At 33.7% G+C, this 27,050-nt stretch overlaps 1 protein-coding gene across 1 annotated transcript in view; it reads right to left on the reverse strand.

Moving 5' to 3' along the window:
• LOC104624574 (low-density lipoprotein receptor-related protein 1B) overlaps positions 1-27,050 on the reverse strand; it is a gene marked incomplete at both ends in the record, with an annotated part of 148,825 nt that overhangs the window by 72,905 nt on the left and 48,870 nt on the right. Inside the window, 6 exons of the mRNA XM_010291978.1 lie at positions 451-582; positions 2,463-2,588; positions 4,978-5,118; positions 17,848-17,997; positions 25,234-25,328; positions 25,633-25,807. Coding sequence (XP_010290280.1) covers positions 451-582; positions 2,463-2,588; positions 4,978-5,118; positions 17,848-17,997; positions 25,234-25,328; positions 25,633-25,807 — 819 coding nt within the window. The remainder of the gene's footprint in view (positions 1-450; positions 583-2,462; positions 2,589-4,977; positions 5,119-17,847; positions 17,998-25,233; positions 25,329-25,632; positions 25,808-27,050) is intronic.

The following is a 27,050-nucleotide window of genomic DNA, read 5'->3' on the forward strand; positions in this document are numbered from 1 at the left end:
AAAGAAAACTATCCCACCCAGCTGTCAAAACACAGCTGATTATTGTACCTGCTAAGTACAATACATAGGACTACAAAAATTCAGTGGAAAAAAAGTCATGACAGGAACAAGCTTTTTTCTATGATAAAGGAACTAATGAAAACTGCTTTGCTACAGATTTATGACCACTTTCTGTAAAACCACCAGTTTCCCATTCAAGCTCTCAGTGACGTCTCCACTAAAAAATAGCAGCTAGCACTGTTAATGCAATCTACATATACATAATACATGTTTTCCTATTTACCGTAAATAATAAATAGCTACAGGTTAACACTAAGACACAATCAACTTCCAATTCCTTTAAATATAGTTGTAATTACTTGGAAGGTTTGAAAACTGGGGGGTTATTTCATTTATAACAATCGTATACAATATTTACCGTACATACAATAAACTATATGTAATATTTACCTGCATGGAAGTCTATGCCCACAGCAAATGAAGTTCCAGATATAGGCATTAAAGCATCCATTTTATCATTTGGATCAAGTGGAATTCCTCTAATTCCTTCATGAACAGAATACATAAGAAATGATTCAATACCTATGGGAAAAATAAAATAGCCAATGAGACCAAAGTGGAGACTTTCCCAATTAACAAGACTTGAGGAATTAACAAGCACTAGACATAGTTTTCCAATAATGCTCCATAGTTTTCCAGAATGGTAACTCCAGCTCTTTGAAAAAACATTCATGACTTATTATGGTGTATTTCTAGTTAAATAATATATGTAGTCTTATAAAGAGAAGGGAATCACTGTCCCTTTCAAGCATCACCTCATACTTAAGTAATTAGCAGTAACGAAAATGAAAACTTAAGAAGAAAATGTGTTTTAATCATGAGAAATTTAAGAATATTCTCACTGCGCATCTGCACTTTCTGTACATATTCAGCAAGAAACAATTTTAAAGAACATGTGGACAGCAGGACTCAAGACTGTAAATTGTCTTTTGTGGCATGGGATTCATCTCACCTCATTTAGTTACGTACACTTCCTTTACAGACAACAGGGAGAAATAGATAGTGTTAATGGATGCATTTTGTCTTCTTTCATGTTAGAATAACCATACTCCAGATGCACCTATTTCTACCAAGTAGGAAGAAATTCTATTGTGTAGAGGTCCTATTATGCAGTCATTCCCAGTTGAGATGACTCACACCTAACTGTTGATAACCAACATTAGAACAAATACTTTGTTGCCCTAATCTGTTCACATATCAGAACAATTCTGAGTTTAAGGGCAGCTTAATTGTTACACAGCGTAACAATACATAACTCATGTTATTGAAGAACTACGATACAGAAAAAGGTTCCTTTTTCTTCACACCATTTTTTTGAAAATTTCTTTCTTTGTAAAGAGCTAGCTAGATTCAGGTAGAGAATTTAAAAAAATTTTCAAAGCAAGACAACATCTAGCTAGCAAATGAAAAGAGCAATGCTAAATAAGTATATATGTACAGAATAGTACTTGTCAGTTTTTCTCCATGAATTTTCAAGTCAGAATAAAAATGTTTTTGACTCATGACCTCTTTTTAATTGAAGGAAAATTTAACCATAAAAAGCTGTTATGATCTAGAAAGCAGTATTTATAGACATAAAGGAAGAATACCTTTCAAGCACACAGCATCCACCAGTTTTATTTACAGATATTTATAGCCTACAGTTGTGGGTTAAGGTAATTGTAAAAGTGAAAAAGACTACTTTAAAAAGAACTAAAACAATGTTAAGAACATGTTATTGTCACATATGAAAAACACTGAAGAAGCAGAAAAGCCATATTTCTGTTGCTTAATTCTGCTTCTATGTTTACGCTATTATTAACTAGATGAGGTAGCAATGCCTCATACAAATACATATATCAATAATACTAACTTTATACAACTATGAGGCACCTTGACGACAAGGATGTTTTGTATTATTCAGGCAAAAGCAAAACTTTTGGATGTAAGCTGAGTTTGGTTTTTTTCCTGCTCAAATAGACAACAGATTTTTTTTTTTTTTTTTAAATAAAAATCAGACCTTACTTTTATTAAGGGCAATATAATAGACTGAGACATCCAACTTTTCAGATACTGTAGGATATAATTTAGTTTAAAGATAAGGCATATGGCCTTGAACAAATATGTACTACTATTAATGATGGCTCAAGATGGTCTGCTTTTCTGCCTACGTTACAAAAAGAAAAAGAAAAAAATATTCCTCAGAATTTCCACAAAAATCTATGCAGAACTAACTAAAGAAATTAAAAGCTAAATTTAAATTCTGCCCTAACCACAATAGACATTTCTGTATTACTGCTTTAATCAAGCATATTAAGTATAGTTATTTAACTTAAAATTAATAAAGTTTATTTACTCATTACAGCATTCCCATAAAACTGAAGTTAGTTAAAACAAATACTAAATATTGAAAGCCATTTTACCTTTGCATGCCATACGGTTTTTTTGAAGATTGTAGCCTACTGTACACACACAAGTCCTGGTGGTTTCTGAAGTTGGTAAGCAAAGCTGGGAGCATCCACCATTGTTTAACTGACAGGAATTGCTACCTATAACATGATGGGAGAGGAGACAAGAGGAAACAAAATTTGAACAATGCAATCCTGACTAAAAATGACTGTTGGCATCAATTTATTGATAATGCCAAAACCAAACTTTGTTCAGCTAGCTTCTTTGAAAAATTGAGATGTGCATAAAATATTTCAAGCTATACTACTATTCATATACTATTTCATGCTTCACTCTTATATTATTTTATCTGAACACTTAGAATAGTGGGTTTTTTCCTCACAATATTTTTTTTTTTAAATAGCTCGGTTTTCTGCAGAACAATCTGCCTATTTTAAAGTAAAAGCATATGATGAAACTGAAAATACCACGTTTAGTTTGGAGTAGCAATGATGTAATCTCACTAACATTAGTCTGGAAGGTTTATCTTATTCTAGACCATGACCAAATCATTGATCATATTGTAGTCATTCATCAAATGTTATATTAACCTCATCATCTTAATGAACCAGCATTCGTTTAGTATATTGAAGATGCACTCCAATGTGATCTCACAGATCCAGGCTCCTACTTCTTAATTAGAACAATATTTACTTTTAAGTAATAGATGAACACTTTTTAATAAGATTTGTAATAAACATTATATGCAGTAGAATAAACACATCTCAGAAATTTGAAACTTCACGAAGAAACATTTAAGTCTACTAAGACATTCAAGGAATTAGTTGATTACAAGTTAACAAGCCCATATGAATCAGAGAGCTACTTGTCACATCTATTTTTCCATTACTAATTTTGAAGTAAAAAGCATTTCTTCATCTAAAATCATAGATGTTTTCTAACAATCCAACCATACAAATGGAAAAGACAGGTGAGGTTTCAAAGTCTCAGGTATCCTCAAAGAGACAAATTGTACAGTAAAGAAGAAAATCTAGGATGTCAGATTTGTATACAGAGAAATCTGTATGGGCCCTCACAGCACATTTGCTCTCATGTCACTTTGATTTAATGAAATGCAAGACACATACGAAATATTCAACGATTCTCAAAAAACAAAAGTGTAAGTGTAAAGTTGAATCCCATCTACAGTGTTTGATTGTTATATCCAAAACCCTGACTTTGCTCTCCCTTAAAATATAGATCAGCAAGGTGACATTCCACTACACAAATTAAGGGCTCTCATTACAGTTAAAGTTCAGTAGTACAAAAAGACAGAACTGTTCTTTTTCTTTAGTACAGTGGAAGATGCATATTAATGCCACAGACACCTGATATCGCTAACATTTGGGCACTCATGAGGCTTTCCGTATGTCTCCATGGTAGGGAGTTCAAGCACTTTAAAATGGTAGAAACATTACTGAATGCTTAATTACTTACTGTTCCACCACATTTAAAACCAAAAAAGGCTGGTGAAGCACCTTTTTGGCACTTCCTAGATTAGGTGAAATCGCAAGTGTTCTCAGAAGTGCTCAATATGGAACTGAATTCATGTACTCTGTACATAGACTACCTATTGTAGTAAACTATCCTGCGTTCCTATGGAAGCTTCTCCACAAAACAAAATAATTCGTTTCATGTAGATCCCATCCTTGTCACTTCCAGTAGCTGGAATCAGAAATACTCTTTCTAGAGAATCCCCCAAATGTTTTCATCTCTGATCTCCAAATTCACACAACTGAGGGTATGACCCCGAATTACAGTTTTAGTATTACCTTAGCTCCTACTTTGCCAACTAAGTTTTGGCAGTATCAGCAATACTCCCCCATTTTTCTGCTGTCTCACTTTTGATTTATACTGCTGTAATTTCTGACAATTTAGATGACTTAAACTGCTTTAAGACAAATAGATAATGAAGAATATTAATTAATTCTCTCACAATACTGCACATAAAATTTCAATAATTTGAGATTAAGTTCACACAGTGGTTTTTTTTTTACTAAAAATTTTAAATTTACATTCTATAAAAGAACTTTGAACTTTACTATAGTGTAAACTTCATAAAACATCTGATAAATTAAAATGTATCAGGCAGATATGATAAATCAATTATCCTATTGCATTCAAAAATTTATTCAATAATAAAATATCTTACAGTATTTTATAAAATTTCAGTAATTTGAGATTAAGTTCACACAGTGTTTTTTTTTTACTAAAAATTTTAAATTTAGATTCTATAAAAGAACTTTGAACTTTACTATAGTGTAAACTTCATAAAACATCTGATAAATTAAAATGTATCAGGCAGATATGATAAATCAATTATCCTATTGCATTCAAAAATTTATTCAATAATAAAATATCTTACAGTATTTTATCACTGAATTACAATGAAATACATAGTATTTTGTTATAGCCACATTTGGAGAATAACATGGGAAAAGATACTATGCAGTTCAAAAATTGCTTAAACGTGCTTAAAATTTAACATACCTTGCTGTGCTGCTTTATCATATACTTTCATGTGTACAACACCTGAAGTTTTGTTTCGCAGGACAGCTGGGTTTCTTCCATCTTTTTTGTTACAGGTACCAATCTGAGCTAAGTTCTGGTCTGCCCACCAAAGCTTTTTATCTGTAAAATTTTCAAGTTTTAAAAATTAAGATGTTCACAATCAATTATATATGTTCAAAACCTAAGCTAGGAAAAAGCTTTTGAGGTTAATTCTCAGATAAATTTTAAGGAAAATTACTCAAATAATACAGAAAGTATTTTTTTAAATTTTAAAACAGAAATTTGGCATTTATAAATTTATTTTTTTCCCCTCTTCAGGTGATAGGTTTTCACACATTTTTAAGTGGAAAAAAATGAATTATGCCTAATTTATAACTGAAAGTTATGAAACCTTATTCACAGATCACGTACTACTACCACACAGGGTTTGTTCTCAATCTTTGCTATATCCATTCATTATGTATGTAGAGATGACAGGAACTATGGTGCTAGGTTTTCATTACTTGACTTGAGCGTTCAAATTAAGAAGTATGACAGTTACCATAAAAATCATTAAGAATGCTGTTACTGTCTTAACGAAATTATTGAAATTATCAACTTACATTAATAGTAACTTTTTCCATCATAATTTACACAAGATTGTAAAATAACACAAAAAATGGGACATGCTATGCACATACTAGCATAAAACTTCAAACCATCCCTGTCAATCCACACATGCAGAATACTTGAATCATAGTATGAAAGACTTGTCAAAAATTTACGACAGCGAATTCTCACTTGATGCGCAATTGCAGTACATGCAACATATTTTTCAAGGGTTGGATTTCAGGTGACATTAGTCATAAAGATTTCAATTAAATTCAGACAGGATTCTAAGTGACACAAGGATAGAAACACTAGGTTTGATCGTATTGCTGTCACCATCTTGGTTACTGTGGAATGGAAATGTCATTAAAAAAGAAATTAAGATACAAATGTCAGCATTAATGTAAAGATAATCTTCATAATAATTTACACAACAGTGTATGAAGACAAACAATTTAAAAGAAATTTCAAGAAACTGAAAAGTATACGTGAGATGTATATTCTCTACTTCATTTCACATACATCACTTCAGAAAAATGTTATTTTTGAAGCCCCATTAACATAATTTAAATATCAACATTAGGGATTGTTTTGGTTTTGTTCAGAAATATACATCACTGATAAGCGTTATCAGTTTGTCATTTTGAGACTTTGACTCATTACCTTCTGGAATTAATGAAAGAGCCTCTTCAGTTAAAGAGCTCGTTAGTCTTGTATTCATCTAACAAAAGCTAGTAACATGTCTCAATGTTGATGGGTTATAATTTTTTTAAGGTCATAATCTTTACTGCTTTTCCTCAAACCAGCATTGTGGTGCTATTCCTACCAAGTTTTGAATATTTCAAGTCTCACTTGATATTGTAAAATGGGTTATAAAGTAAGTCACAACCACCACAAAGCAAAAAGAAAAGCAAAGGCAACCAATCAGGAAACACAGTAAGAAGAAATAATGCAAACAGAAAAGAAGAATATTAAATACACACTTTTGAAAACCTTCACAGTAGCTCTCATAGAAAATTCATATTCCCTATTGCTAAGGTTTGGAAGACAGAACAGAACATTTTAAAACGAGGGGAAATCAGAAGAACGCTAGAAATGCCTTTCACTCTCTTGGTGTTTCTTTATACTCCTATTTATTAGCTTTACTGTAGCTCTGAAGGATGACATCAAGATAATAGAACTGCTTTCTACAACAGCTATGTCACATCAGTGTTTCAACGAAGGTGCTGGGATGACTATGGAAAAACTCTGTAGTATGGCATCGCTACTCATAAGGGCCATACTGTCAGGGACTATAGTCAAGTGTCATAAATCAGAGGTGCTCAAGGACTTCTCACCCTTATATCACATCTGAGACTATCAGAACTTGAGAAACCGGGAACTCAAATCAGCCATGACATGCTTTTGTGATTTGCCATGTGTCAAAGGAGAAAAAACCCCAACCTTTAAATTTCACATATGCAGGCACCAGAATTGCACACTCAAGGTGGAATCATTTGTTTAATGCAAACTAACATCTTCCACGAGGTACATGGCAACAGTTCAGAGGAGACTAAAAAATGCACTGAAATTGCAAAAGTGTATTTCTGAAAGGCAAGCAAACTTTTGTCAGATCCAAAAGAATAATAAACATAGTAACGATGTTTACTGTCTAATTTTAACAGACTAAACACTTAAGAACTCAAACTTGCTTCCAAAACAAGAACTCAGCTAACTCATAGCAACTGAATGTTCACAGTGAAGAGCTCCTTACCTAACCAATGCCAAGTCCTTCAGCTGTTTCCCTTATAACATAATGTTTTCATTTTTATGATAAATAATTTCAGCCAGCTTGTTCCCATTATTCATCAATCTCAATGGTTGTTGGAAGCAAAGCAAATCAGTCCTTTCCTGTCTGGGTGAGACTGAAACACAGAGCATACCGAACATACAGAAAACACTTAGCCAGTGCTAACTCTTAATGTCATCCTTCAGACATTGCATAAAAGCATTATTTCAGTGAAGAACTTCCTGATGTTTCTAGCTATAAACAAATCCAATGCAAAGCGCTGCCAACTACTTCTATCAAGTGTAATGGGAACAACAACATCCTGTATTCTACTTTTCACAGTAAAGGCATGAGACACTTCTGCTAGCTTTTGATAACTATTTAAAACTGGAGGGGAAAAAATAATAATAATTAAAAAAAAAAAATCAATGCACAGAGCTTACACAACCTTTGTCAAAATACAGATTTCCTTTTGAAGTGAAACCAAGAACGCACATATGCCATACTGCCTTGATGAACTCCAAAGCCATCCCATACAAAATCTTGTCTGACTGAGTCCCAGTATACTGCAAAACAGAGGAACGACTGACTGGTTGAATCCTTCCACTTTGCTGGCAGCCTGATGGCCATGCAGCATATGTGCTGGCCAGCATACCACTTCTTGTGTGGCTCCAGAGTGGCAACAGCCTGTGCTTTGTTTTGACACAGAGTAGATGGGGAATGGAGCGCAGAGAAAAAAGGGAAATTTAAGGCATAAGCGAGGAAAATGGGGTATTGCAGTAGCAAACTGTGAATGCAGGAAGGCTCTGCAAGTGTTTATAGTGGAGACATCTACTATGCAGAAGAGCAGGAGAGAAACTGGGGTGAGGTCTTAGCATGAAAGGTGTGGGCTATGGTACTGAAGGTATTATGACAAGAAAGTTACAGAGAAAAGCTGAAGGTACCATGTTATTAAGATTCAGGAGACATGAAAGCAATCTTCACCAGTTCCACTTTTGCTGCAACAACTGCTTATTTGAAGCTACTTCCACAGAAATTCCTAAATTAAAATGCCTAGTTATGTATGGAAATTCTACTGACTTAACTCTAGGGAAGAAATTCATTTTCCCAAGTGAACAAAATTGCTTGTAATGCTAAACTACATTTTTTCATTAAAAACAAATTATAATCAATAACTAAGAAACCATTTAAAAAAAATGAAAAGCAGGCTCTACCCCCCAATGCATCAGAATATAATTTTAAACAGCTTTGATATCAAACTTCAGTAAACTAATGGCCAAGCACTGACACAGAAACCATAGCCAATCTTCTGATTTCAAGTCCTTAACACATTAGTCCTCACTGTCACTAGAGTACTCAGATGGATGAGGAGATGGCCTCAGTGTTCCAGGTTGACAAGTTCCACAGTCCATAATACATTTCAGTGTCTGATTCACAGTTTCTTTGCATGCCAGAACACCCTACCTGAGTCCTTACTCCCTTCACAAGACTTGAACAGTATGACGACCTCCTTCCAAGTCATTGCGGGTTATCAGTTTCACTTGACTTAGTCAAGTCATTCACCTTTGTGACTGGCTAACACTCTGTAGTTTACCATTTCAGAAAAGAAGTTATGGATTTTTATGTTATTAATTTAAAATTATACTTCTGAAGATCCACAAGCTATATTTTTCCTATATTCCTATAGGAAATAAAAAAAAAAATAAGCTATTTTGTTAGTAAAATTTAAGCAACCAAATAAAATGGACTTCTGGTATTTGCCTTCTATGAAGTCTCAGTAAAGAAACAATCTCAATAAAGTTGCAATAAAGTCTCAATAAAGAAACAAAAGCCCATCTCTGTTATATTCTCTGACTTCACAAAATGGTATAAGAACAAGTGCAAGCAACTTCTCTCAGCCTTTTTGAAAAGTAGCTAATTTAAAACTGAACTAGCTAACATTTTAATACTGTATTACCTCAGACCTAGGTTTGACCAATAGTCTCAAGGGCAACATAATATAGTTTTTGTGTGAATGTTAGATTTAACCATGAAAGGGAAAACAACAGAAAAAGGAAAAGATATTATAGCAGCAGTTTCAATTCAACTTTATCTGCAGTTTGTCACACATATTGTTGAAATGGAACAATGTAAACGGCAGTGTATTGACAGTATGACATGATTAGGTTACTAACTACTGCTTTGCAGTGAGTTAACGTTTCACTCATGACTACATTCAAAGTATTAGTTACTGTGAAACACAACCTCCTAGCAATGTTCTACATGAAGAAAAAAGTATGAACATTCCTTTTTCTTCTCCAAATAGTTATGTATCTTTTAAAGATCTTAAATGAAATAATTAAATGCAGCAAGTCTGTATAACTGCGAGTTTAACATCATCAGCACTGTCATTTCAGACAGAAAAAGTTATTGCTGTAGATGAACCAAAAGTAAAACCCTAGACTGAAAAAACTTTTAAACTTCAGGAACACTGCCTTTCCAAATATTGTGTATCAACTTCAGTTTTAGTTCATTTTCTTTTCAGTTAAATGAATTGTTGCCTATGCTAAATAACTAACTTACAGATCCAGAGAGTTGAGTATTTCATGATGGAAACTGCAGATCTGAAATATAACTTCCATTGTAGGAACTGTAAAAAGTTACTGCAAAAAGAAAATAAACTCCGAATATATCAAGAAAAAGGCATTTACTGAATAGTCTGCACAGGTATATGATAAGACAACAATCTAGAGAATGAAAACATTCTGAATATGAAGACTTGGAGACACAAGTAGAACTCTTCACTGAAACCTGGGCAAAATTTAAAGAAAAATCTATCATCCTATGCATGCAAAGGTCCTAGAATTGACTCAGTAAAAAGATTATCCTGCTGTATCAGTCTGTAAAATTAACAGTAGCTTGCATCTGATGATTCTTTTATCAGACAATTCTTAATACAAGAAATTCGTGTGCTCAGTTTGCTGTAATTCACAGCATTAAAAAAGACAGATGCAAGATATGAATACAGAAGCGACTATGTGATAAAATCCGTAAGTGGAATCATGGGAATTTTACTTCTTTGTCTTTTTCTGTAAGATTATGACCCACAATAACGAATTATCTATGCTAAAGGTTTAGGCTAACTTTTTCAATGAAATGATTGCATGTAAAAAAACAATTTCAGTCTACAAATCCTGACCACAAATCAGAATGGCCCATTAAATAATTTTGGTAATGACTGCTGTCTTTTGCATAGAATACTCAAACTTTCTGTTTTACATACCAAAATCCATTCATAAAACTTTTTTTTTTTTTTTTTTAAACTGGAGTACAAGAAGGAAGCAAAACACATACAGTTTTGGTGTTTTTCATCATTTACTTCAAAGAAGCGATCAAACATTTTCAGATGTTTCTTTAGTATTTTGTGCAAAACCTCATGCTTGTCTATGGTTTTGACAGCCTCCCAAAACTGCACTTTGCTGATTTGCCTGTCTCTTTAGGGAAAGGACATGAATAAAAACCCCAAATAACCAACTTTGCATATTCTTTTACCAAGAAGGTATGGCATGTGCTTAATGAAGAAGTTCAATTACCAATAATTATCTACACCACCAAGTTTCACTTCTCCCTTTTAGTATTACTATAGAACCAAACCATTTCTACATCACCTACTGAATGTTCCACCATGTACCTTTTTTGCTTACTGAGCTACTAAATGAGACTATTGCTGCTTTCAGACACAGTTAACAGTATCCAGACAATTTCCATCAATGGTGTCAGGCATGTCAGATCACAGAGTTGTCCCTTCATGACAGAAGAAACAAATCATCACAGCATAAACTCATTACTAGTCCTTGAAGTACTCAACCATGAACACAGAGGTTGAGTAGTCTCCTATGCCACCTATTCTGTTAAAAAGGACAAGTCATGACAAATCACAAGTAAATATTCAAAATACATGTCAAAATAATTCTTTTCTCTTCCTCTTCCATCCTTGTTAATGTGACACCTGGATAAACATTTAATTAAAATATAACTTAAAAATACTACTGAACGAGTATTTATTCCTCTTTTACATAGAGGCTTTATATGGTGCACTACAAGTTTTAGAGAGAGATATGGAATAGAGTGTGGGGAGTTAAATGAGAAAGATCATGCAAGTCCTGACATTTCAGGGATATTAACACAAAAAACCCCAAACAGAAGCCAAACAAAACCAACCCATAAATTCTGAAGTGCAGACATCTTCAGGTCAAACCTCTTATGACTACCTGCCAAAATACATGAACTGGTCACAGCTCACCCGTCATGTCCTAAGACCTAAAGAATACAGGTTTTAATTGTGCAGAAACTGCTGGGTGGCCAATATACACCACAACACAGTCTCATACCATAAAACCCCCAACGTGCTACACAGCTATTCTGGACCATAATTAAGCAGAGTTTTGGACTATCTCTCTCTGCATTATTAATATCTTGTCGCAGTAGATAACTAATCTGTGCTTTCTAGTTCAGGATGAATTAAACTATTTCTATATTAATTTTAAAATGTAGGAGATAATTTTAAAAAACCACTTGACTTTAGCATAAAGACAACTTGCTTTCACGAATTCCAGGAAGAAATAATGCTCTTTGAAACCTTAAAATAACAAACTGAAGTTAAATGATTTATTTGATTGATTATGGTAACAAAAGTGTTGTTTGATCACTAATTACAATCTTGTTGCTGAAACTGGGTTAAAATTGTTGTATTTATCCATTTTGTTTGGTAATTACCATTAAATGCAGCAACATATCGGGAAACGTCATTTCAGACGCCATAAATTGTTACACTAGCATTGTGGACAGTCCTTTGGAGATTTCAAGCAGTACTCTGAATGCAAATTTTGATGGGTCATTAGTTTTCATTAATGGTGGTTTGAGTATTTATGGAAGACAACTATATACTGTACTTAGAACTGGGCATATTGCCTAGATATATTTCATATATTAATGCTAATGTAATGAATGGTGTTATGGCAATTAGAAGACTGATGACTTGGAAAATTAAGGTGTATGTATATGAAGTTTCCTGATCTAAGCACCCCCTTTCACTTTGCAATTACATCCAGCAAAGTCACAGCTCCCACCATTTGAGTTACTGGAAATGCATTCTGGTGTTATTTTTGAAACTTTATTTAGGATAAACCAAAAATCAAGTCACCAATATATTATTTAACCACATGATGAAAGTAAATGGCAGCATGAATATATTTGGATAATATGAACCCACATTTTCTAAAATGAAATACTGTAAATGGTACTATTTTGATAGTTTGATACTATACCTTGACAGCTGTATTATATACACTTTGTGTTTGAAAGACACTGTTCTAATATCTGCACTCCCACTGAAAAGCTACTGTATATGTCTGATATTGTTGTATTGCTGACTGAATTTTTTTCCATTAATTTCAACAGAAATAGCACTTACACATAGAACCATTCACTACTAGTATAAAATAGGGTAACTTCATGTAAACAGCAACTAGAAAAAGGCTACTATGAAATATTTAATGGAGTATTTCCTTTGAGGTTTCTACCATGAGTATCTAAAAAAAATGACCAATGCTCAACAGATTATATCCTCTACATACAATCTACACAACCTATGTACACATTCCTATTGTGTAGTGAAATGGGCTGAATTTTGTGATTGTGTAAACTGTATTTCTGCAAGGACCTGATACAAAATCCATTCAAATACCTCCACCAAAACTGCTGACAGAAGCCTTCAACATCTTTAATTTCTCAGCTACAAACTTACAGTAAGTAATCAACACTTTTCTAACAACGCTCAGAGCCATATGTCATTCAAGAAAGAATATGCCAGCTTGGAAATACATCAGATGTTGCTGCAAGTTCCTTTGTAATCCAGGACTTCTAATGTAATGACTGCTCACCAATCCAGAAATACATTCACTTCTCACCAGAAAGGTAAATTTCCAACCAGTTTCAGTTACAGTCAAGGCACTATTTTCATTAAATAACTTGGAAGGCAGGAAATGAGACTTCATGCAGAATGCCAAATACATCTATGTAATTTGATCATACTCAAACACTGGCTACCAGGAAAAATACTAACATCAGATACTGAATATGATATATTAAACTTTAACAGAAGTATAGGAGGCATTTTCTTAATGTTGAAAAGAGTATCGCTGCACTGTATGAGAAAATCGGAATCTCTCACACAGAACATCCTAAGTTTCCAAAGCAATGGATATATTTGTTATCAACTTGTAAATGGTGTCAGTAGTAGGTATTGAAAATTATGCAGGGCCTAGGGTTCTGTGAATTAGATTATCTTCTAAAAGACCAGAGGAAAATTCAGGGGTTGTTGAACAAACAAAACCAAAAAAAAATCCCAACAAAATAAAACCCAACAAAAAAACCTGTTAACATAGTACCAGAAAAAAATTAGCGTTGATCAAACTTTTGAATGGTAAAATAACTAAAAATGACTGATGTTCCATGCACTGACATTCCACAGTGAACATATATTTGAAGAGAAAGTGGGGAGAGCAGAAAAGCAAACGTGACTTTATCATAGATTTATAGCAATATCTTTGTAATACAGAATGGCAACAGCAAAGTTAATTTTTTGTATGCTTAAGGGCATGGAAAAAAGTAGTGATTTTGTATACATTCAAATGCTTTACTTTCAAATAGAATATAATTTTCATCCTATATATATCATGCTCAAAAAGATGTAGAAAATCAGGCACCAAAAGACTAGGCATTTTGGAGCTCAGCATATGGAAAAAGAAAGATGACTGACACTACTGAGTAGAAAACCAATAAATGAAAGAACCAAAATACAGAAAGATGCGAATTATGTAACTTGTTTCCATTTTTCTGAAGGATAAACCTGAGAGTCATTTTCACACCAACTTGTTTGCTAACATTATTTTTTCATGTCTTATCATTACTTTCTATATGCTCCCACCAACGGGTATAATAGTAGGAAAACGTTAAACAAAGCCTGGAAAGGACTATACAACAGTAAACATACGGAACAGTAGTGGTAACATCCAAATAGATTACAACAGCTAAAGTGTAACAGTAAGACAGGGAGATTGAAAGCAATGAAGTACAGATGATGACGAGATTGAGGAGTAGTCCTAAAGAGAAATAGCATTTGTCATTGCCTGGTGAAGCTCTGAAATACTCCATAAACTATATTAAAAAACAAAACCAAACCTTTACTGACTTGGCTAGCTTTGCTTATTGTTCGTCTCATGGTACATAATGGCAGAGTGCCCAACTACTTCTCATTCCTCTTCCCATTTTGAAATTAACAAAATCAAACATCAAGACAACGTAGAGATATCAGAACAGAACAGAGAGAGATTACCAAACCAAGAAAGAAGTCGGTCTTGGGCCAAGCCTCTGACAGTCATTAGCTTTTTATAGTTCTGGAAAATCTTCAGGAATGTAAACTACAAGATACAGCAAAGCCCCCTGGAAATTGTCAGAAGATGCATTAGTTTTCTGTGCAAAAGGCTGTCCAGATGGAATGGAAGACGATAGCTCTTGACGCAGACTACTGGATTATCCTCTGGGAGCTCATGCTTTCTGACAAGGAGACTCTGATGGCTGCTGAAGATGCCAGTAAGGAGATGCTTTGCAAACAGCTAAAAAAATGTGCAGAGGCAAGAAGGACTGATGTGCTGGAAGAGATCACTGGTATAGTAGATTTACAGAAATCCATCAATTTTTCTGACCATCCTTTCTCCCTCAGTGCACTTACTCTTAGGGGGAAGAGGGACATAGGAACAAGTGCTACCTATGATGACATTATGGTGAGTATACAAATAAAACCACCTCACCCTGTCCCCTCAGCCCACCGAGATACTCTCTGCCATTTCTTGGTTTTAGCTCTTTAGACCAATAAAGCTTCTGATGATCAACAACTGACCAATGTATGACCTGGTGAGACTACTGTACAAAGGGAGTCTCAAAATACTCAGCTCTTCCGCCTCTTTCTGCACCAGTGGAAACATATCCCAACACTATGACACGACCATATACTTAAAAAAAAGTTATAAACTCTTCAAAATACTGCTTTTACCCAGGGAGGCACTAAATGCAAAAGACAGAAAAATGCAAAGGACAGCAAAAGGCTACAGGACTCCATAGCACTGAGTGGAACCTAAATGCCACAAAACAGTTAAGAGCTTGGGCATATCTGTTTTTGGTTCAGTCACTGATGGATTCAAATGCTTAAAGAAGTTAGCTTAGTATATATACAGAGAAGAAACAATCCAATTTGTGTTGTTTTTAATATGTTTATCATGTTTTTAAATAAAGGCAGTTAAGAAAATTCATTAAATGGACCAAAAATTATATATTAAACATCAAAATGACTGTGATTCACCTGCTAGAACTTCCTATTAAAACTTGCAGGCAAACAGATCAACAGGAATAACTTTTCACATGCTATCATGTTAAATCTTACATTAGAACAAATTATTCAATCTTCTTTATTTATATATTATTATTTACAATCATTTATCGATTACAGATATCTTATCTTGCTTTGCATCATATTGGATTTACTGTCCTCATCCATTTTACACGCATGAAAGCCTGAATATAAGAAGCTGATGTAAAGCCACCAGCACTTCAGGAAAATAGATGGCATATGTGGTCCTACAGTATGTTCCACAATATAAAAACATACAAGAGAAATGAATACAGAAACCTTTCATGTTTTTCAATCAGCACATATAGTACTGCTTCTAAAACTGTTTTTGTTTGCACTTTTCTCCAACAGATTTATACACAGAATCACACCGCAATGTCATACTGCAGTTTATCACAACTATGGCGAAGACAAAACCCCAAAGCAAAACAAACAGAAAAACCCAAACACATGGTAAGTTTTGTTTACAAATTCTGAATAGGAAGACTTATCATCCATAAAAACAAAGCTTCCCAAGCCAGCAATATTAGAGAGAAATATATATGTTTAAAAACTATGCAGCAGATATTCTCGCATCTCCACACCTGCAAAAAGTCAACTACTTTTATGCAGACAAGCATGAAACACTCTTCTTTAAATGATAGTGGTAAAGTCTTTATTCTATATCCCAGACAGATCACTGTTGTAGCTTCCGTGAATTACAGATGAAGACTGTAACAGACATCTCAGTGACAGTATGAACAAACACTCTTTATAGCACCTCATATTAAAGACTTCCAATAGCTCCCTAAAGTAAAGGTCATCTATTCATTCTATTCCTAGTCACAACCAAATCAACAAAAGACAGTTTTTCTATATTAACATTCATGAATCCTTCTGACACAAAACTTGATTTTGTTTATGAATGCATACATAAAAGCATTCGCTCTCCAACAGGTTTTGACAGCATTTAGAATTAAATCCTGGGCAAATATGTGTACAATAAAAGTATTTTAGCAGTTACTACTTTAAAATATGACTTAATTTACACCATGTGCATAAACTCTTTGGAGTTCATTTAGCGTAACTTTCACAAGCACTTATGTACATTAATTAATCAATCAAATAAAACACTTTTATAAAAAGACTAGTAGTTGATGAGTCAACTATCCCAACAAAAGTCTACTTATCAACTGAACTTTTTTTTTTTTTAACATCCAAGATATATATAATTTTTAATTTAACCAAAACAGAGGTGAGCAAAGCATTTGGAGGAAATGTGGAAACCTCTAACGTTATCTCTAGAATAATACAAAACACTGGAATTTCTTAACACACTCTATCCTAGCTCCAGCAAAGACCAAGAGATGTAGATGGATATAAGAAACAGCAAATTTGAAGCAATATTCTCATAATATTCAGCCACCTGCAACTTAAAGACTTCTTGAATTTTTTAGCAATTTTTCCTTCTGTTACATTCTTCGATTTTTTTTTATAATTCAGATGTCTTTAAACATTCTAAACATTTCTAATGTGCAAAGTATAACAAACAGAACTTTTCTTTCAACCAATTTAAAACACAGAGTATTAGCAGACATATGAAAATCCAAATCATTAATCATCAATTCATAACCCAAAGAAGTCTTCACAACGTGCAAGCCAATCCAACACACTACGGCTACTCTGAACTACGATAGTAGAAAGAAGTGAGCAGCAAAAGAAACAAGTTATAGATAATTCTGTGTAATAAAGAGCATAACACACCTCCTTCCAACATGCTTTACAAGGAACTACACATTTATAGTAAATATAAGACATCAGTCTGTTATCTTCATCCTCTGTGTGTATATATATTTCTAAATATAGTCTTGCATATATACTTCTAATACAGATTGTAAACTGTTCAATGAAACACAAAAATGTTTTTCACAAACAAAACAGTCTCACTAGTGAATGTACTGTATGTGTTATTTATATTAAAACAACAATAGATTCTCCAAGCATTTGATATTTCACTATTAATTAGCTTCCAATCATTTAAAAACTAAGTTATTACCACTGGACTTACCCATAATGGTTAAAGCTGTGGCTTTTGTTAAGTCTTCTTTCATTGACTCTATTATTTCAAGATTACCACCATCCAAGTTGCATCTATTTATGGTTCCATTTCCTGAACTGATCCAGTAAAGTTTGTTCTCCCCATAATCTATCGATAAACCTGTAATTAATGTATACAACTTTAACTGTGGCTGAACAGATAATATACCTTTAGTGTTAATCTGTTTTCATAATAAAAGTGTATTTAAGAGACATATATACACACACTATTATGTTATCTACCCACTCATACACTTAAACTTTAAAAAGAAAAAAACTATCGAGAAAACCAAACAAACTTGGCCATTTATAGCGGGAGAAAATGCATGCTTTGAAAAAGATTTCTGCCTTTTATTTCTCCCAGCATCTACAGAAATCAAATCAGTGACTGATGAAAGAGCATTATTTGCCAATGAACAATTACTTGAATGAACTGAGGTCCTAAGCGAGGTCATTAACTACTAATAAATGCAAACCAGAAGCCATCATTTACATTCTAACATTACGAATACATAAATACTTAGAAAACTATATATACCTTTTGTGATTCAGAACTACAAAAAGTCTGTTCTCTCCCTACATGCACAGCCCTCTGCTTAGAATGCTGAAATACCAAAACCTAATACTACTTCTCAGTAAATTTATACCATTAATTTTAATTTCGCTTCACAGTGAACTGACCTCATGACCAGTTCTTTGGAGTTTGAAGCAAAGGAACTGTAGAAATATAAATACTTTCAAAATAACCTACTGAACAAACAAAGCATATAATTTTCTGGTAGTAAGAGCAAAGAACTAAGAGATAATGTATTTCAGACTTCTAGAATCCTTTAAAAGTGTTCAAGTAATTGTAGCAGGAAATTTTCCACAGTGAAATATGCTTGGCATGGTGACAATACATGCCATAATAATTTGCTTTCATACTAGACTTTTCCCAGAACTCGTTAGGTATCCAGCAGCAAGTTGCCAAAAAATACTGTACTTCAATCCATAGGTTAATCTCTTGATATTGTACAGTGCTCTTCTTCCATCCTGTAAACTGCTTCTCTGTGGAAAGTCAGATCTATCTTCAAAACCCTCACAGGAAAGAGAAGTGCCATGTGTGCTGCAATACTTACTGCTGGCATCACGCCACTACTTCTTTACACACATTTGACACAGTAGGCCAAAAGGCATCCACTTTCAAAAACAGCTTTCCAGTTCCTTTACAGTTACTGATATTTTTCCCCCTCTCTGCAAGTGTATCAACCCAGAAGCTCATGAGAGGATAAGGATACTGAGTAGTTGCTTCAGGAGAGATTGATCGCGCAGCATCTCTCTGCACACAGGTGTCTTCATGTTTGTACAAGCACTACTCAAAGCAAAAAGACAGCACCACAGTCCTTGGAGACAAAGCAGCACTTGCAGTACTTGGGTCTAGCACAGGAAACTTTCCTGGGAATATAGATGAACCTTGCTATGGGTTACAATGGTACTACACAAGTATATAGGTTTCCTTACTCTGAGGTGGATAGCATTTGCCATTCCCTGTAACTCCTGCCTGCTACCACTCACCTGCTCACGGACTTCACCTAGACAGATCTATTTATGGGGCTGCTGTGAATGCAATATACACACGGCAATTACAATGTGATCTTGTCAGGTTTTCTACTTCTTGCAATATTAAACTAGTGGTTCTGCACATGGGTATTCCAAATACAGCAGCAACTGACAGGGAAAACATTCCTATCTCCTTCTACCTAAGTCTACCACCTTTGTCTTCCCAAAGTATTTTCCTGTTGTTTTCTTCCACCTATTACCAACCTTTGTGAAAACATATAATTTCTAATGAAGGCAGAGCATGTTTATTTAGATTTCTTTCAGGAATCGTCCTGTTTTTACTAATGAAAACAAGTGACTTACTACCCATAAGCAACATAGACATTCATGATGTGTTCTAGTGTGGGTGACTGGCTTACACCTTATGTAAGTGACTTACTACCCATAAGCAACACAGACATTCATGATGTTTCTAGTGTGGGTGACTGGCTTACACCTTATGTCCCAGCTGCCAAAGTCAACCTGAAAATGTTTATTTTAGGAAAGAAAAATTTACTGACTGTGTAAGCAGCTAGCAGATGGCAACACTGTGTGCCCATTGGAACACTGACTAGAAAGCACTGGTCATTAACTGACTACCAAGAAATACCTGTCTCATTAATACTGCATGTTTTGGTCTTCAGAAAACTTAAAGGAAGACAGGCCTATCCATTGAAGACAAAGCATCAAAGCATCAGACTCAGAGTGCTTCAAAGAGCCCAGAATCATCAGCTAGATGAGAATTGATAGTAGTCACCAGGCTGAGCTCATAGATCTGTTTTGAGTAAAGGGTGTAAAAGAAAATATACTGAAAGAACTGTGACCTGTTTTAACATGTATCCTTCCTGCATGTAGACCTTATTGGTTCTACTGATAAACCAAAGCCATCTCCAATTCCTCCCTCCCACAGGACATGAAGGTGCAAATGAATAGACTGCAGATCAGGCTTTAGTAAGTTGAAAGTTTCCCAAAATGAAAATATAAGTCAGAGAAATAGTTACACAGATGGCATCCTACTCCCAAATAAGAAAGGTAAAAATAGTCTAATATTATGAAAGGTATCTTCAAATTTTTATGTATTACTTAAAATATAGGTGTATCATTAAAAAACAGTGAAAAAAAAAAAAGATGAAAATTTTTTCTCCAGAGAGGTATAGTGTAATTTCTTTTTTTTACAGTGGTCTTAAAGCAACTTCTTCTAATCCTAGCTTCCTGAATTGGCAGTTAGATGGAATCCATGAAAGAATTCATATACCCTGGGAGCATGCTGCTACATCTCATGTCAGAAACAAATCCAGCATTCAGAATTTCAGTGAATATAGACTAGAAGTCATGTGAAAATAAAAAAGAAAATGTGTTTTCTTGACAACTTTTTTCCCCCACATACTTTCTGCTTAGGGCATTTTCACTGAGCTGGGTTCTTAAAGCATGGCCCACTGGTATTGGAATGGGTGAGCATTTCAGGAGACCAAATCTTCTCTTCAGGTACTGCTATTAATTTCACAAAAGACAAAAGTAAGTAGCAAGGTTTTCTTTATTTTCTTGTACAGTCTGTCATTTTTTTCAATGTCTTTTGGTATTCAGAACTTAATGTAGGTCAGTGTTCTCACTTTGGGGAGGGAAGGATGTTTTTGGTTTTTTACTCGGTTTTTGCGTTTTTGTGTCCATCCTCCCCCTTCTCCCTCACCCCCTTAAATCAAAAACTCAAGTTTTAAAAATGTGTTAACCAATTATTTAAATATAGATGGTAGATAACAAAATCACTTTGGTCAGAAGGGACCTCTTTAGATCACCCCAGATTCTCCACTGTGGCACAACAGATGAGGGAGAAAGAGAGCAACTAAACAAGATACCTGAAACATTGCTCTACTCAGAAATTAAAACATATCCTAGAAAGGGACTGAACTACACTAAATATTCAGATGATCCATCACATCTTTCAAGTTATTTTTGCCAACACATGCATTAAAAATTACTTCTCCAACAAAAAAAAAAAATTAAAAGTAGACACCTCTGCTGTTTCTAGGTTTTTAAAAAATATTTCTTCACACCAGGCTACTGAAGGGTTTCAAATACCCAATAAAAATGCACATTTATAGAATGCATGTTCAGTTGTTTTGGTAAGATTATGATAGCATTCTATTTCAGGTATATTCCACAGACCTATTAAAAGACGCTTTCAACCAAAGTAAGGCTATTTAAAATCCTAAAATATGACATATTACAAGTAATCCTGTACTTGTATATAATATGATAAATCACATCCCCAAAGTTTTAATACTCTTACGACTAATAATCTTATTCTGTAGTTCATCTCTGTTCTTCCACCACACCAGAAAAGTTTTCAAAACATACTGTATCCATCAAAAATATTGAACAATCTTCCCTCTGATAATTTAAAACTGCCTTAGTTATTTCAGTTTCTTGTGTTTCATTTTCTAGTGATACCTATCATTTTGCACTACCCCTAGATTTCTGAGAAAAATATTCTTCTAATCAACACCATGGATTTGTCTACAACGAATTTGGACAACTACTCCAGAGGATTTTAAAATACAGTTCTCTGAGAATTCTATTTGTGCTTTAATAAAAAAAAAAAAAAAAAAAATTACCGTGAATTAGGCTGTAACTGTTTTTACATGCATTTTCTAATTTCCTTACTCAAATTTCCAGAAATCTGCTACTATTTAAAAAGTATATCACAAAGGTTGTTCCAGGAATTCATACTCAGAGGTTCCAAAAACTTAAAAGCCATATATGCAATAAGATCTTAGCCTTCACTAGCAGAAACTCAAGTTTGATATTTTAATTAGGTGCATCACTGAAGTTCAAGCAAATTACTCTTCTTAGCATTTTTTATATACTTATTGTGTAAGTGAGGTATGTTCCTCTAAGTTTATTTTTACCAGTGGAAATGTTCACTAAAAAGCAGCGGAAGCTAAAGGAAACTATGTGTTCCAAGAACATAAAAAATGGGATTCATTCGTACTACCTACATCAATTAAATGTGGGACACTGCTATTACAGCTTAGATAAATTATAGGAGTAGTATTTGGAATTTTTTGTTTACATTTCCCACCTTAGTGACTTAAGAAAGGTTTCTGTAACTGTTTATGTCTGATTAAATTTCAGGTGAAAAAAGAGTGCTTAAAATTAGGAAAGGCTTAGGTTTATTTCTTTGCTAAATGCACATACATACTTAAATAACATTTTTTAAAACAAACAAAATAAATCTAAGATAAAATTTCAAGAGCCAGTCCCAAGAGGATTTTTGGTTCACATCTGCAACAATTTTGTTTGCAGACTATGCCTTCTATTCAAAAGAAAGAACAAATTAGCAAGGGATATTCAAGTAGAGAGCCAGGGAAATGGAACAAGAGCTAAAACAGCAAATAGGGCCGTACTGTAATCATGAGCAAAATGGAAACTGAGTTTGTTTAGAAGAAAAGATTGAACTCTTTAAAAAACAAAACTAAACTACAAAATAATTTAAAAAAAACACACAACTCAAAATCACCCCTTCTCCCCTCCGTATTTATGGTATCCTTTGAACACAGCTGAGAGAGTGATCCAGTATGTTTTTAAAGGTTATTTATCCAAACTATTTCAAAACTTACTAAGAATACAATACACTACAAGTTAATAACTGCCATTTCCTTAAAAGAAATCCAATGGCTGCATGGTTTGTATTTTTAGAGTTTTATAACAAACAGCTGCTTAACTGAAAATAAGTTCAAGACACCAATGATCAAATGGTCCGTCTCACAAATTAAGCACTAATGCTGAATCCCTAAGAATGCAGTTTAATGGAACTCCAGTGACTAGTTCCTTTTTCAACTGACCTGTATAAGTCAGTATTTGAGCCTTTTAGAACCGCAGAATGGACTAGCAAGTCATATCTAGTATGTATTAGTTAAGATAAAATCAGCATACTTCAGGTCAGAGGTTGGAAAATTTTCCCTCATTCTTCAAATTTGGAAATTATGTCTCAAGAAAATTAAAAAGCCCATAAATTATCAGGATATTTAACTCTAATAAGCTATATATTTGTCTTTTTCAATAATCTACCTGTGAACTTACTTATTAGATCATTCACATTGCTCCCCAAATACTCAAAATTAGCACTGCATTCCTCAGACATGCAACAGAATCTGTTTTCATGTCCATCCTGACAAGAAAACTGAGCCAAGATGTCTACCAATAAAAAGGTTTTTCAGTAATTGACAGGTGCAAGCTTTACTTTCCCTTTACATACATACATATGTAAATCTATACTCTTTAAACACTACATATTCTACACTTTACATACTTTATAATTTAGCATACTTTCAGACTCTCAAGAAGGTAAAAACAATTAAATCTCTACGATGTCTTTATTATTCAGTATATCTTATTAGTATGCAATAAGAACCTTCAATGTGGAATATAACCTTTTTCAAGTAATTTTTAGCAGATCTCAAAGGTGTTAAAAATTAATCCAATATTATGGAAAGAAAACAAATTGTCTCACTTGCATTTCTGCGGTGAAGTAAAAAACTTATGTCACAATCCTCATTCCTGCAAGGCTTGCAGGAATATTTAATTGCGTGAATAGCCCATCTGATACCAGTGAGACTGTACATATCCATGAAGAAAAGTGTCACAAAACTTAGGTAGATTTGCACATGCAGTCTTTGACAGTACTGATATACTTACAAGGAAAAAATAGTACTTACTGTTCTATCACGTATTTGGTTCAGTGACTTTACTGCTATTCAGAACAAACTCAATAACATAAAGCATAAGAACTGTAACTTAGGACCTTGTGACCTATGATCAGAGGATATTCAGTGCAAAATGTTGCACACAGCCTTACTTCTTAATATTGTACTAATATTATTAACTATGTTTATGCTTCACTTTAAAATTAGTGAGTTTACCAACTCTTTTTCTCCAGATAAACAGATAACTGTCTCTTCAAGTGGAGAGATAGAAAATCAACAACAAAAGTTACCAAATAATTTCTATAAAATTCTTTGAATTAGGGTCTAAAATGCATGTCATGTTGCTCTAATGTAAAATGTATTAGATTATTTGACTACTTAAGTAATTTTTACTTCTGCTTAATGCATTCAGTTATGAAAACCCATACATTCTTCAAAATGTAATCACTTTATTGATGGGCCATTGATAAGGCAACAACAATTGATGTAGCCACTTTAACTTCCTAAAAAATAAAATTACAAAAAGAAAGAGACCTGAATGAAGTGCCATAATTTATCAACTATATTAATTCTCAAATACTAAAACTGAGACTAAGTCATTTTAGGAAATGTATGTCTCAACTGTTGCTCTTTTCTGTATGTGAAAAGTTAAGAACAAAATTATCTTTTGATCATGCAGCTGGGATTCTGGTGAGGAAGGTTCTACATTTCCAGTCAAAGTATCCTCTCACATATATCACTAACTTACTAAAACCCTGCTTTCTACATTTTTTTACCCATGATCTAAAGTTTGAGAAATATACATAGGTTCTTCTCCTTCACCTTTAGTATACTGTCATCCTAGAATTTAATACTACTATACTTAACGCACTACAGTAGATTTCAATTAGAATAGGCCAAAAATGTATTAAATTGTGAAACACAAGTACATCAGTGTTTTTCATGTCTTTATGCCTGTTCTTATCACTGTTATATAGCATATGAAAAACAACATGGTATACTTGAATAGCATTTCAAGATAATGTCTTTAATAAAGCACTATACTTAAAAAAGAGACAGGAAAAAAAGGTATTTACCAACAGGATCTTTTTGATTCTGAAAGAGTATTTTGCTGTTGCTGCCATCCATGTTTGCCATGTTAATTGTGTTACCATCTGTCCAGTAGAGCTTACTGAAGAAGAACATATTTATAATGTTGCTTTGTGTACACAGTATTTTTAATACATCAGTAGTGAAAGCATTTGTAAGTTTAGAAGCAGGCAAAATATACAACTATTGATTACATGATGTAATCCACAATAAGCTTTGGTAGGAAGCAGTACTCACTGAAGAAATTCTCAGCAAAATCTTTCACATGCATGTATTTACTTTAAGTTTGAAAGAAAAAAGAATGAGCAAACTCAAAATCTGAACAAAAAAGAAATCTTCTGATGAGATTTATGGTAGTTTATGTATTAAAACTACAGATATCTTACCCTTTTACTGGATGAACTGCAAGACACTGGGGTTTATCAATTCCATGGATGATTGAGGTTTTCAAGGAACCATCTAAATGTGCCACATTTATTTGTGTTTCATCAAATTCTGAGCTAATCCAATATAAATTACGTGATATCCAATCCACTGCAAGACCTCTGATACTCTGAATATCTGCAAAAAGTGAAAGAAGTTATTCTTTTGATTTTCTTTCTGGATTTTTCTCAGGCTTGGAGGAAAAAAAACACAACACAACAGTTTCTTCTATCGTTTGTTAACAGTATTGTGCAATATTTTATTCAGATGTATTTATAAATTAATTGCCAAAGATTAATAATAATTATTATTCTTGGGCCTGATAGTCTTGCAGTCAGAACATAGAAACTGCACTGAAGATTTGAAAAATGCCCCATAAATACTACTTTAAAAATAAGCATAAAACATATTATCCAAAAATAATAACCAGACAGACACTGAATTTTTGAAGTGTATTTTTCTACTTAAGAAGCTATTTATTACTCAGTGCTCTGTTAGAAACTGTGGTTTGTTGTTGTGTTTTTTTTTCTTTAAAGAGATAATGAGGTAGAATGAGTTAGCCTCCACTAGGAAGTTCAACAATTGTATTTAATAAACATAAACATCACTTATGACATAAGATGATGGTCCATACTTCTTTAATTAAAGTTATACTTTATATATAGAACATTAAGTGGCTTTCCAAAACAAAACTACACCAAAGTTTAAAAGCCTACTTCCTTCTTCAGCACCATGAAGGATCAGTACAGAATATCTGAACTAAAACCCCTGGTCTACAGTATAGTTCTGTAGCACATAAGTAGATACATAACTGAAGAAGTTTTTGGTTTTATTTCTGAAGACTTCGAAGACTCCAACTTACTCCCCTGCTTTCCTGGAAAAGGCTAAACATCTGTCAGCTGATGGGAAGTGGTGAATGAATTCTTTATTTTGCTTTGCTTGTGCACACAGCTTTTGCTTTTCCTATTCAACGGTCTTTAGCTCAACCCACGAGTTTTCTCTTTTACCTTTCTGATTCTCTTCCCGATCCCACCAGGGGGAGTAAGTGAGCAGCTGTGTGGGGCTTAGCTGCCTTCTGGGTTTAACCCACATCACAAGTATTACTCATGTTTTGCTACCACAAGTAAGATTATGATTAATTTGGTAACTTCACAAGTGTCTTTTTACATGATAGTCTTCCTTAGCAAGATTTTGATTTTAAAAAATGTTAATTTTTGTTAATATTTGCCTTAAATGCTGGGTATAAAATCACTGCTCAGGATCTAGATACCAACATGCCGTTCTGTCTTGGCATAGTTCATATTGGCCAGCATTCTCCTAGATGAGGAAACAGGCCAAGGGTGATTTAATGATTTCATTACATTTCATAGCTTGTACACTA

The sequence above is a fragment of the Phaethon lepturus genome, unplaced genomic scaffold, assembly GCF_000687285.1.
Source record: "Phaethon lepturus isolate BGI_N335 unplaced genomic scaffold, ASM68728v1 scaffold11020, whole genome shotgun sequence".
In the NCBI taxonomy this organism is placed as follows: domain Eukaryota; kingdom Metazoa; phylum Chordata; class Aves; order Phaethontiformes; family Phaethontidae; genus Phaethon; species Phaethon lepturus.